We start from the raw sequence: 13,431 nt of genomic DNA on the forward strand, positions 1-13,431 counted from the left end.
GAATTAATTACTCACCACTATAAGGCATTTTGCCATAAGTAATGATTTCAAAAAGAAGGATTCCAAATGACCACACATCGGACTTAATGCTGAATTTATTAGTACGAATGGCTTCAGGCGCAGTCCACTTCACCGGCAGCTTTATTTCGTGTTTAGATTCATAGATGTCTTCATTATCTACCTGTTAATGCATTAAGGAATCAAGCCAAGTTAAAGTGATATTTTTTTACCACCCTCGTTGATCTGTAACCTGCTTCACATTAAAATTTAGAGGGAAAAGATTCAAAATGAGCTTAGTTCAATTGATAATTACAGTAACAGATGCCAAATCTGGAATACAAGACTGCAAAATCCATGGGAAGTCATTAATAAAATATTATTTGAGAGCCTACTATGTGCTAAAAATAGCACTGGAAGGAGCATTCTACTGCATATGTCATGATACTGGCTTTACATTTGGTCTCTAGCAAATAAAAAAAAATGAAAGCAAAGCCTGTTTTCTGATTTACTGATGGTGTTGAAGAGCCACTGACTTTGATAATTACCACGTAACCACTTTCTAATATTGAAAAGCAGGATCCTGTGATTTAAATTAAAGTATCAACTCACTGGGGTTCTAATTAATTTACAAAAAGAAAGGATGACGTATTCAAGAAGATCAAAAGAGAATCATTTATTTGCTGTGTTTCATGCTCCACACCCATATTTTTAGGGTACAGTGTAGAAATTAAATATTAAATTCAGAGAAAACTATCTAATATTATATCTCCTACATTAGTGTCTTTTGGCCTGATGTCAGAAAAGGCAGTGGGGCAGGCAGGAATTAAAAAGCCAATGATTGCTGAAGAATTCCAGAAGCATGCATATTAGTCTGGCATAAAGTGAGCAAAGGTGGGTGGGATAACTCTGTACAAAGTGTGCTGCTTTTTGTAAGGGAAATAGGCAGACAAACAGAGGCTACCGGTGCTGAAAAACAGATCATTAATTCAACCACAAACTTAATTACATACTTTCCCATCTGGTTGGTCATCATTTTCTCTGTTTCTTGCTCTTTGGCGAAGAAATAGAAACAAGAGGTAGTTTGTCTGTAAGGCCCTGGGCTCTTGAAGTGGTCAATGGACCACAGAACTTGGAGAAACATTGTTTTGAAAAATAACAGTAACTCTGGTCTATTAGGCTTTTGACTCACTACAAACTAATTAAAACAAAACAAATCCACCTTAAAAACTCTTGCAAGTCCAAAATCTGCCACTTTGTAGATATTATGTTCACCAACAAGGACATTTCTGGCAGCCAGATCTCTATGGATGTAGTTCTGGGACTCCAGATAGGCCATTCCAGAGGCAACCTGTGCTGCCATGTCTACCTGCTGAGTCAGATGAATTTTAGCTCCAGCGTCATCTAGGCAAAAAAAGAAAGTAAAAGATTTACTTTGGAGAACATTTGAACTATTGAAGTGAATTCTGAGAATTTTGGTGAATGAGCTATCAGTGGGATTAAGTGCCATAGCGCTGATCTGTTGAGCAAAGAAATATAATCAATACAAACCATTTCATTTCTTGTGAAGGGTGAATGAGGCAACAATTTTCAGAGTCTAAACACGTTCCAAGGCTGTGGGCCTCTCTTCACTGAATGAGCATTACACAGAGAAAGAAGCAATAGTGTCACACGATCCAAACACGGCTGTAAGTATCTGAAAGAGTCCAGCTATTGCCATTTTCAATACCACACATCACTGGCTCATCTATTCATGGAAATTGTTACTTGGTTGCCTCTGGATTTCTTTCAAACACTGCATAGTCTGTTTTAGCCTTTGAACCTATAAAATAATGCTAATTTGCGTGGCTGAGTCAATGAAAAGTTCTCATTCTTCTACCATATTGTTCTTAAAAACTAGCTCACTAACAAAAATGAAGAGTCTATCAGTAGTTATAAAATGTGTATATTACACTTGTACTCCATTAAGATTGATATATTTTTTAAATTTCCCTTTCTTAGCCTGTTATTCTTAGAATAGTTTGCTCATCTCTCCAGGCAATGGACTCACCTTTAATAGACACAGTTTCTCTTACTGCTGATCCTGTGTAATTAAGTACAAGAAATGTATGTAGTTGGGTCAGTTTTATCCTTAGTAGAGAGGTTAGTGTTATTTTGTGGTGACTTTGTGAAATGGAGTAAGCCATCCCTGGATAGTGTTTAGCTGCCATACTGTTAGCAGATGTCTTCAGATTTCTGGAGAATTTAAAAGATCTCATATAAATCCAAACTATTATTATCCCTGTCTGAATAAGCCAAATATTAATAAAAGTGCATTGGACTCACGGTCAAGAGTCTTAGACACCACTCCTGATTTGAGAGGCAACTATAGTACAGAAGTTAAGAAGACTAGTTTGAAGCTATAGTGCCAGAGTTTGGACCAGGGCTCTGCCTCACATTTCTTCCTGACCTTGGACAAGCTGCTTAACACTCCTATGCCTCAATTTCCTCATCTATATGGCGATAATTGTAATTACCTTAAAGTATTAGTTGTTAAAATGAGAATTAATAAAATGAAAGTTAAAATGAGTTAATAGGGGCCGGCCCAGTGGCATAGTGGTTAAGTTCGCGCGTTCCGTTTTGGTAGCCCGGGGTTCACCGGTTCGGATCTTGGGCGTGGACCTACTCACTGCTCATCAAGCCATGCTGAGGCAGCATCCCATGTAGAAGAGCTACAACTCTACAAGTATGATATACAACTATGTACTGGGGTTTTAGAGAGGGGAAAAAAAGGAAAAAGAGGAAGATCAGCAACAGATGTTAGTGCAGGGCCAATCTTCCTCAGAAAAAAAAGAAATGAGTTAATACACATAAAGCACTTAACACAGTGCCTGGCTCCTAGGAGAACTCAGTAAATTCTACCTGTTATGATTACCATTGCTGCTGCTTACTTAGAATTAAACAGTTTAGGGCCAGCCCCATGGCTTAGCAGTTAAGCGCTCACGCTCTGCTGCTGACGGCCCGGGTTCGGATCTGGGCGGGCACCAATGCACCGCTTCTCCTGCCATGCTGAGGCCGCGTCCCACATACAGCAACTAGAAGGATGTGCAGCTATGACATACAACTATCTACTGGGGCTTTGGGGGGAAAAAAAAGGAGGATTGGCAATAGATGTTAGCTGAGAGCCGGTCTCCTTCAGCAAAAAGAGGAGGATTAGCACGGCTGTTAGCTCAGGGCTGATCTTCCTCACAAAAAAAAAAAAAAGAATTAAACAGTTTAGGATTCATTAAACTAGAGATGCATATGGATTACTCAAATGGAAATACCTAAAAGAAGACAAGCATATGGATCTGAAGCTCAGGGGAAAGAGGCAGCCACAAATATTGGTTTAACAGTCATAGTTTATGAGTGGGAGTTAATAAAAGTGAGAGAGATTGCTAGAAAGTGACAGAATCATGAGAAACACCAACATTTAGGGTGGGCAAAGGAAGATAAACCTGCAAGAAAACTGAGAGGAATCAGCAAGAAAACTGAGAGGAATCAGCCAGAAGAATAAGAGGAGAACCAGAAGAGAACATCATAACAGTTAAAGGTTTTGAGAAGAGAAAGTCACTACAATTGTCAAATTCCACAGATAAGTCCAGCAAGATAAAGACTAAAAAGTATTTGTTAAATATAATAATTAGGGAGCCATTGGTGACTTTGGTGGCAGGAATTGCAGTTTCACTGGAGATGGAGTATAAGGGGTTGAGGGCTGAATGGGAGTTAAGGACATGGAGAAAGCAAGAGGGGAGATGTCAATTTTCAAAAACCTAGTCAGGAAGGGAAGGCAACAAGGATGTGATAGAGGAAAATGTAAGTCATGGGAAAGCAATTATCATGAAATTCACAATAGCGAGGGGTTGTCATTGACAATGTACTCAGGGGTTTCTCGTGCTGGCCATGTTCTCATTTTTCATTTGTACAGTGGCTGTATAGTTGTTTACTTGTTCACTTTACAATTACTGTACTATATGATTTATGTACTTTCTACATGTATTCTATCTTTTTTAATTAAAACGTGAAATAAATAGAGTCAAGGGAAGTTTGTAAATGGGAAAGACCTGAGCATAGAGCACTGTGTGTGTGTGTGTATGTGCGTGTACATATATATATATAATTTTTTTTAATCAAGCAGCATATTTAAATAGGATGTGAGGCGAAACTAACAGCTCAATGACCCATTTGCCCTTTTCTTCCCTGGCATACACAGAAGACTATTCCCCATCTTCTCTTGCAGTTAAATTGGGCCATATCACTGTTTCTGTGCACTGCAATGTGTGCAGAGAAGATATTCATCACTTAAGGCCTGATCTTTAAAATTTTCTACATCTTTGTAGCTAGAAGGGATGAATTTTGAAACAGCCGAGTCACGTGATCGAAGGAGTCTGAATCCGTGTCACTGTTTAAAGAAAGCCACCTAGAAGACCAGCCTGATGCATATCAAAAATGCATATATTTTGTTATATCATTGAGATTTTTGAATTGTATGTTATAGCAGCTAACATTAATTATTCAGTCTAAAATGAGATATAAGCAAAAACAAAATATAATTTAGTGTGCAGCATAATGGCAAAGTATTGTTGCTGTGATGGCCAAAATAGCCACGTCTTTTGTCATCAAATTCACTCAATAAGAAAAGAAACATAAAAAAGTTAAGATAAACTGGTGACTAGTCCTAGGCCATGCGGTAAGCAGCTTCTAAAATGGCTCCCAATGATCTCTGCCTCCTGGTATTCACGCTGCGTGAAATCACCTTCCATTAAGTGTAGTCTAAACCTAGTGACTCACTTTTAACAAATAGAATATGGCAAAAGTGATGGGGTACCACTTCTAAGATAAGTTATCAAAGATTGTGACTTCGTCTTGCTGGAACTATCCACTCCTTTGCTCTCTCATTTGCTCACTCTAATGAAGCCAACCGCCACGCTACAAGTTGCTCTATATTGAGATCCATGTAACAAGGAATATAGCGCAGCTTCCGGCCAACAACCAGCAAGGAACTGACTTCCTCAATCAGCAGCCCCAAGGGACCAACTCCTGCCAACAATCACATGAGGCAGGTTGGAAGTAGATCAACCTCCCCTAGAGCCTTCAGATGAGTGGAGCACCTGCCGACACCGTGATTGCAGCCTTGTGAGAAACCCTGAGCTAGAAGACCCAGCTCAGCTGCTCCTGAATTCCTGACTGCAGAAACAGTGAGATAATAAATGTTTGCCACTTTTAGCCACTAAGTTTTGGGGTAATTTGTTGTGCCTCAATAGATAACAGATACAGGTTGACATTAGGAAAATAACAGCAGTGCTATGCATATGGTTAAAAGCGTGGACGACGGAGCCAGATTTCCTGGGTTTGAATTCTGGTCAACCACCTTGGATAAGTTACTTAACCTCTTCATACCTCAATTTCTCCAACTGTAAAATGAGGATGATAATAATAATACTTACTTCATGGGGTTGTTAGAAGAATGAACTAAGTTAATATTTGTACAGGATATCTCAATGAAAACACTCTTGTCTATTTCAATCCACTTAAACTGTCCCTGAGAATGATGAACACGCTAGGATTTGATTTATTAAAAATATATATATATACTGACATATGTTAGATGCTCTACAAGTATTTATTGGAAAGAAAACAAGCCCAACTAAACTTAAAAAAAAAAAAAAGCAGATATTTATCCTCTTTAAATTTCAGTAAGAAATACTGGACAATAATTACCCTCAATGCTAAAGTTTTTGACAAGTTTCTTCCATTTTGGAGAAATTTATTGAAAAAAAATATTCAGCCAAGCTTAGGGACTACAAAGATGGTTCTATAGAAAAATATGTGTGTTATTTCAACTATCAAATACAACATCTAATCCTATTACATTGGATATAAAAAAGTTTTCACTGACAGGTACAATAGCGAAGGAAATTGAGTAACAACATATTGCTTACCCTGAAAGAGTACAGTGACCTACAAACTGCCTATATAAACCTCAGAGCACACTTCTAATACAATGGCCAGATGTCAAAACTGATATAAGGGTTCATAGACCTGTGACAATTTACATATGCAGCAAGAAAATATTTTCAATTATATTCCATTACTCAAGAGCCTTTCAGCTTAATAATATTTATCATGATGGGCTGTTTAAGAGTGGCAGATTCATTTTATGATAACTTCATTGAATTTAAAGTCTCTTGATTGGGATGGGATTGTCTGTAATGAGCATATCTTCATTACTCCACCTGGCTACTAAGTATCCCGGCAAATGAAAGCCTTGGTAAACTTGACCCTGATGACCCAACCCAGAAGATGACAGGATTCATGCTCAGCCCTGAGTAAAATACATCAAGAAACCACAGAAATCCTCAGTGCCAGAAGAGTTTGCAATGTAATAAGTGGGTCTTTTCAAGCTGACACCAAGAATCTCAAAACAAGCTCAACCCCAAGTTCCAATCATATTAGTTCGAGATGGCCCCAACTTAATCTCTCCATTAATTTACTCATTCAGTCAACAAATAATTAGTACACACTTTCTATGTGCCAGACACTGTTCTAGTACTTAAACAAGGAAAAATCTCTGTCCTCGTAGAGTTGTATTTTTCTTGTTGTTGTTAGTGACGTCGATTCTGATTCCTAGTGACCCTCTGTAGAGCAGAGCAGAACCCTGCCCAGTCTTCTTGCACCATGCTCTCAGCTTCCAGGGCTATATCAGACAATAATCCACTACTATTCATAGGATTTTCAAGGCCAATGTTTTCAGAAGTGGGTGGCCAGGTCCTTCTTCCTAATCCGTCTTAGTCCGGAAGCTCTGCTGAAACCTGTCCACCGTGGGTGACCCTGCTGGTATTTGAAATACCTGTGGCATAGCTTTTAGCATCACAGCAACATGTAGCCACCACAGTATGACAACTGACAGATGGGTGGTGTGGTCCCCTGAGCAGGAAATGTACGCAGGCCATGGCAGTGAGAGTACTGAATCTTAACCATTACAACACCAGGGCTGGCTAATTGTATTTTAGAAGATACTAAAAATAAGTTAAATAAATAAGTCATGCAGTATAAGATGATTAACAGCTAAGAAAATAAAACAAAAAGCAGGAAAGAATAATATAACAAGTCACTGAAGGGGGATTAAATTTTAGAATTTAGAGGTGACCAGTGAAGGACTTGCCATAATGGGAATGTCTGAATAAAGACCTTTAGGAAGCGAGGAAGTGAGCTATGTGGATAAGTAACAGGAAAAATTTTCAGATAGAGGAAACAGCAAGTACAAAGAGCCTGAAACAAAGCACATCTGGAAAATACAAAGAGCAGCAAGGAAGAGCAGTGTAGCTGACAGAGTGAACAAGGGGAAAGCCATGGGAGATGTGGTGAGATAGGTAGTGGAGAGCCAGGTCATGCAGGACTTTATGGGTTACACAGAGAGAACCAATGGGAGTCATTGAAGGTTTTGAGCTGAGGAGGGACACGATCTGATTTACATTTTAACAGGATCTCTCCAGCTACTGTGTTGAGAAGAGACTAAAGAACCAAAAGAGGGACACCAATTAGGAGGCAATTGCAGAATCCAGGAGAGAGTTTATGACAGCTTGGACCTGGGTGAAAGTATTGAGAAGTGGTAAAATCTTAGATATATTTGGAAAACAAGCCAATGAGATTTGCTGGTTGGTCAGATATAGGATGTAAGAAGAAGTAGAGATGATTCCAAGATATTAAGCCTGTGTGTTGACATTGTCAAAGGTGGAAAGACCGTAAGAGTAGCAGATTACTGGGGATAATAAGAGATCAGTTTTTGGACATGTTGTTTTGAGATGTCTAATAGACATATGTAATAGAAATTAGGGCTGTTCACAAACATTTACTTTTTCCTCCTTTCAATTAGGGGATTGTACTCCCCTACTCTCTTTGACTTGATTTGGCCAAATGAAAAGGGCACAGAAGTTACTTCTGTCACTCCTGGTCGGAAGCCTTAAGAGCCAGAATGAGATTAGTCATATCGCCTGCTCCTGCCAAGGTGATCAAAAGACCTGAGCCACTAGCCAATCTATTTTGCACATGTAGTGTGAGCAAGAAATAAACACTTGTGTTAAGCCTCTGGGATTTGGAGGAGTTTGTTACTGCATCATAGCTACATTATCCAGACTGATACAGTGTTCAAGTGGAGAAGTTAAGAAGGCAGTTGGATATATGACTCTGAAGTAATAGGGCAGGTATAATTTGGGGAATTGTTAATGCATAAATGTTATTAAACAATAAGACTGGTTGAGATTGGCAAGAGAACTAGTGATGTTGCAAAAGAGTGTTGGAAAATTCCAAGATATTGAGAAGTCTGGGAGATGAGGGAAATCACATAGATTGAGAAGAACCCACAAGAAAGACAGGAGGAAAAGCCATTTAGTGAAGTACTCTGGAAGCCAAATGAAGGCAATATTTCCAGAAGGAGAGAGTGTCTATTGAATTACATACCACTGATAGGTCTAAGGATTGAGAATTGACTAGTAGATTTAACAGTGTTAATGTTATAAGTGACCTTGACAAAGCATTTTTGTTAGATATGACCCAAGATGGCTCCCATACTTTTGTCCCTGGGAATAAGGCAAACGGGGTCAGGGGCTGAGGTTAGTCTTTCTATGATGGGTAACATATTCTGAAGCTGTTAAATGTGATATCTTTATGCAAGAGAGCTAGGTATATTTTTGTTTTTAACAGCATTTAACAGGCCTTATATCTTTGCTCTTCTTATCTAGTTTTGCAATTTAGTATCACCAGCTTCACAAGCCACCCTGAAATCAGAGAAAACTCTTATCTTTCTAGTATTGTTGTTTATTATTCTCACCGCTCTTTACCTCTATAGATTCTATCAATCCCACTCCGACATTTCAAGAAAGTATAGAAAAAGTCTCGTTTTTAAGCATGCATTATTCTCTCAGTACTTGATCTCCACTGCTTTGAACATCTAATTTTAATGCTTATTATATTGTTGCCTATTAAATTATTCATTTGTAATAAACATCAAAATTTCACAATGCCCTTAAGTCTTCTCTGACTATAGGAAACAGATGTAGAAATAAAGCAATAGTATATTTCTGCTTTTTAGTCTGAAAATTCTAATGTTACCTTGCAGTGGAATTATTTTAAACACCAACAAGTACAATGTTATCAAACGCTGGCAAAGAAAAAAAAATAAAGGTACCTCTCCCTCTCTTGCCCCAAAAGTATTCTATGTCTCCTAATTCTGGGCCATAGAAAATATTGGTCCATGACTGATAATATTCAATTAGTTATTGCAGGAAACAAAGCATCATGCAAAACCCCTATTCTTCAGTTTTCCACATTACATTAAGAACTCCAATGTGTCTATTATGAACAACTTGTTCTTCCACTACATTAAATATTTTTCCTCCCTTTGAGTACGCAGTATATATCCTATTAAAGAGTAGTTGAGCAATTCAATGTTAAGACATTCATTCTTACAGATATACACATAGTAAATATCCTTTGGGTTATAGAAGTCTTGCTAAATTGACACTTATAGGACTAGCTAAACTAAATTCCTCTTTTTTTTCCTTTTATTAAGTCTTTAGCTTACTTTGGAGATATTCTAGCAGACTTCCATGTCTCATCAACTCTGTAATAATATAAATTGGATCTTCTAAAGTGCAAACAGCATAAAGCTGGATAAGCTTTGGATGTCTCAAGTTCTTCATTATCTGTGCCTCCCTCAGGAAGTCATTTGGATCCATTGAACCTGAAACAAGAAGAAGGGGAAATCACTTTCTGTTATTGAGGCATTCCTATCCTCACAGCAGCCTGGTGGGAATCACCAAGATTGCTTCCTGCCTCTCAGTAAAGTAAAAGCATTGGTGTCACAAATCTTCAGATTTATCAAAGAAGAGAATCAGCTCACCAGGAAACCCAATAACTGATGTGTTGGTGCATCAGCTTATGTGTTATGACCTGTAGGTAAAGAGAGGTTGATTCAGGTCCATATGAAAAATGAAGGAAAAAGGAGACTGACAGTCTAATTGATAAAACAAGGCAGGCATCTTAAGAACACAAAGAGAAGACATTTTATTAACATGAACGCTGGAAGACATTGAATGTTTAACTCCTGCAGCCAGAGGTTTTCTGGTCCAGGATCCAGGAAAGGCTGATAGCTGCCCTGCACTTGGTACCCAGTGTAGAAAGAGCTGGATAACAATCCTAAAGCAATGACATTCTGCCATATTTGCATCCTTAATTCTGTAGGGACATATAGTATAAGCCAAGTAGAAACCATTCAAGGGTCACCCCCAAAACTTAGTGTTTTTCTCACCAGTCTTATATGTCTAACTTGAAACTAATAGTCAACATTTTCTCCTGTATTAATACTTCTGCAGTCAGAGACCTAATAGCTTGACCAAATGATAAGGGAGACAGTCTTGGAGCCTATTTTAAAGGCTCTTCTATAATTGAATTGTATTTAATGGCTCAACTCTGTCTCACCATGCAAAGTGCCAAGTAGTTAACATCAAATAAAACCTAAAAGGAGGAAGAGCACCTGGAGTTTACATTTCATCAGTAATTTTAAAATCTTTCATTTCTTTTAAGATATGATGTTTCAGAATCATTACCATAATTGAAGGAATACTGTCAGTTCACATCTCAGTATTCACTATGGATAATGCAAATAGCATTTCCACTGATGCTCAGAGAGACTGTTGCATTCATCATCTTTTCATTTTGAAGACTTCACAAATAATATTTGAACCCAGGCATGGATAAGCTTTGACATTCTAAGCTAATACTCTGATTTGTTTGTTAATGTGCAGTTAAGAAGAGTTACATGTGACCTGCAGATCATTTCACATAAAGCATTTAGGCATTCTATCCTTTGGTACACACTTTGAGAGTCTATAAGTTCAGAACCCAGGCTCAATCAAACTCTGGATTCTAGACAAATCCTAGTTTGCTGTATGATCTTGAACAAGTTACCAAATATCTCTGAACTTCAGTTTCTTCATCTGTAAAATGTGGCTAATAATCCTACTGACATCATAAAATTGTTATCAGGATAACAGCATTACCTGGCACATATATATTCAATGACTATTGACCATTGTTTGTGTTATTATTGATATGCATACTCTTAGGAAAACCAAACAGATCAACTATAAGTATTTTTTCACAGGCTGAGGGGAAGAGGCATGGAGGGGAAGGGGAAGGAGTAGGACTTAAAGAGAGAGAATAGGGCCGGCCCCGTGGCTTAGCGGTTAAGTGCGTGCTCTCCGCTGCCGGCGGCCCGGGTTCGGATCCCGGGTGCGCGCCGAGGCACCACTCCTCCAGCCATGCTGAGGCCGCATCCCACATACAGCAACTAGAAGGATGTGCAGCTATGACCTACAACTATGTACTGGGGCTTTGGGGGAAAAATAAATAAATAAAATCTTTAAAAAAAAAAAAAATAAATAAAAAAAAATAAAGAGAGAGAATAGAGGGAAATGGCCTATTCTCCTTTCCATCACTTTTTGCTGAGCTCCCTCAATCCCATCTCGACCATTGGTTTGCTCCACGTATTCAAATAGGATTAAAATCTTGGATCATAGTGGTAAAATGGAGCTGAGAATAAAAGAGGCCCACAAACCATAATAAAGGACTGTTCTTGGCTGTTACAATTAGTTTCGCTTATGGTCAAATATGGATACAGTGGGATTCTCCCCACCCCTAAAAAAATATTCTAATTCATGAAGCTTCTGGTGATAGCATCAATTATGATCATCATTCAGACAATTTATATGTACAATATGTTTCTGTGTTGATGCTTTGGGTGGCCATCAGATTGGTGGAAGGCAGGACACTCAAATCATTGCCAAATCAGACTATCCATGAGAGCTGAAACCACAATATGTCAGGAGACTGTGCAGGTGAAGGCTGCTCAGAGCACTCCCTGGCTATGCAGGTTACAGCTGACGTGCTGCACAGCAAAGGAGACCCAATCTCAACTCGGCTAGTAATGCAACATTAAATATTAATTTTTGCCTGTCAAAGCTACTGTGGGAGTTGATTTCAAGCTTGTCTTTATTGCGTGGTAGTCTGCTAAGTAATAAATAGCTGCTAAGATTGATTAATGGCCCCAGTGAAGTGAAGACATTTAACCAATCACCAAAGCTGTTTGCTGCTAGTGCACTGTAAATCAATAATAATTATTCCTGTTGGAGAGAAAACTATCGTGGCACTTTTTTTAATATAATAAATCTGATTTTTTGTTCTCTTTTGACCTCCAGAAGGCTTTCCTTAGAGAGCAATGTTAAAATGGATAGCTAGCTCCTTCTTTTTTGGAAAAGAATGATTAGATTGGACAATAAAGTTTAGTCTCAATTGTCAACAAGATTAGGATTTAAAATCATGTGTATGCAGTGATTGTGGGGATCTCAGGTGCTGGAATAGATCGACCTCACCTGGAGAACTCACATGGCATCTGGCCACTTAAATGTGCTTCTCCATTGTTCCATGTGGCAGGAGTAAATACCGAGACTGGATTCCTCCACCAGCAAATTTGCACTTCAGTGGACATCCATCAGCAGCCTACTGAAGCTAACATTTATTAAGAACTCACTGCAGGGCCGGCCCCGTGGCTTAGCAGTTAGGTGCGTGCGCTCCACTACCGGCAGCCCGGGTTCCGATCCCAGGCGCGCACCGATGCACCGCTTCTCTGGCCATGCTAAGGCCGCGTCCCACAAACAGCAACTAGAAGGATGTGCAACCATGACATACAGCTACCTGCTGGGGTTTTGGGGAAAAGGAGGAGGATTGGCAGTGGATGTTAGCTCAGAGCCGGTCTTCCTCAGCAAAAAGGAGGAGGATTAGCATGGATGTTAGCTCAGGGCTGATCCTCACAAAAAGGAAAAAAAAAAACTCACTGCATATATTTTATGTACATTGACTCAATTTGTCCTTATAAAACCCTATGAAGTAGGAACTAATATAATTCCCACTTTCAGATGAGGACATTCAAAAAAGGTTAATAAATTGTCCAAAGTCATAGAGGGCAGAGCCAAGTTTGGACTCAGGTTTATCTTACACCAAACTTTATGCTCTTAGCTATTACACCAGAGAGTCCCAAATTTTCTCAGCTCATGGCACCCTCACTGTCTCAGCAACTTTTTTCCTAATGCCCCTACGCCAAAATGAATACCTAACCGCTCTATTGATTACTCAGTTAAATCCAAACAGCTTAAGAAGTATTCGTTTCATAACAACATATCTATTTAAAAAAGTAATACAGAAAAATTGAATAAAAAAATAATTTTTTATTTCATTCTTAACCACGATTACTTACTAAAGAGATATAAGCATCTACTGGGCACTGCACAATTTCTCAAGTCTTGGAAACAGATAGAACACTGCTACCCACACTTCCTGTTCCACATTGATTTTTGTGTC

At 38.7% G+C, this 13,431-nt stretch overlaps 1 protein-coding gene across 1 annotated transcript in view; it reads right to left on the minus strand.

Moving 5' to 3' along the window:
• FRK (fyn related Src family tyrosine kinase) overlaps positions 1 to 13,431 on the minus strand; it is a 97,558-nt gene that overhangs the window by 2,686 nt on the left and 81,441 nt on the right. The window contains exons 5-7 of the mRNA XM_004422237.3: positions 9,599 to 9,757; positions 1,220 to 1,401; positions 16 to 181 (exon numbers count right to left, since the gene is read on the minus strand). Of these exons, the coding sequence (XP_004422294.2) occupies positions 16 to 181; positions 1,220 to 1,401; positions 9,599 to 9,757 (507 nt within the window). The remainder of the gene's footprint in view (positions 1 to 15; positions 182 to 1,219; positions 1,402 to 9,598; positions 9,758 to 13,431) is intronic.

The sequence above is a fragment of the Ceratotherium simum genome, chromosome 19 (assembly GCF_057802395.1).
Source record: "Ceratotherium simum simum isolate JZ-2026a chromosome 19, ASM5780239v1, whole genome shotgun sequence".
In the NCBI taxonomy this organism is placed as follows: Eukaryota; Metazoa; Chordata; class Mammalia; order Perissodactyla; family Rhinocerotidae; genus Ceratotherium; species Ceratotherium simum.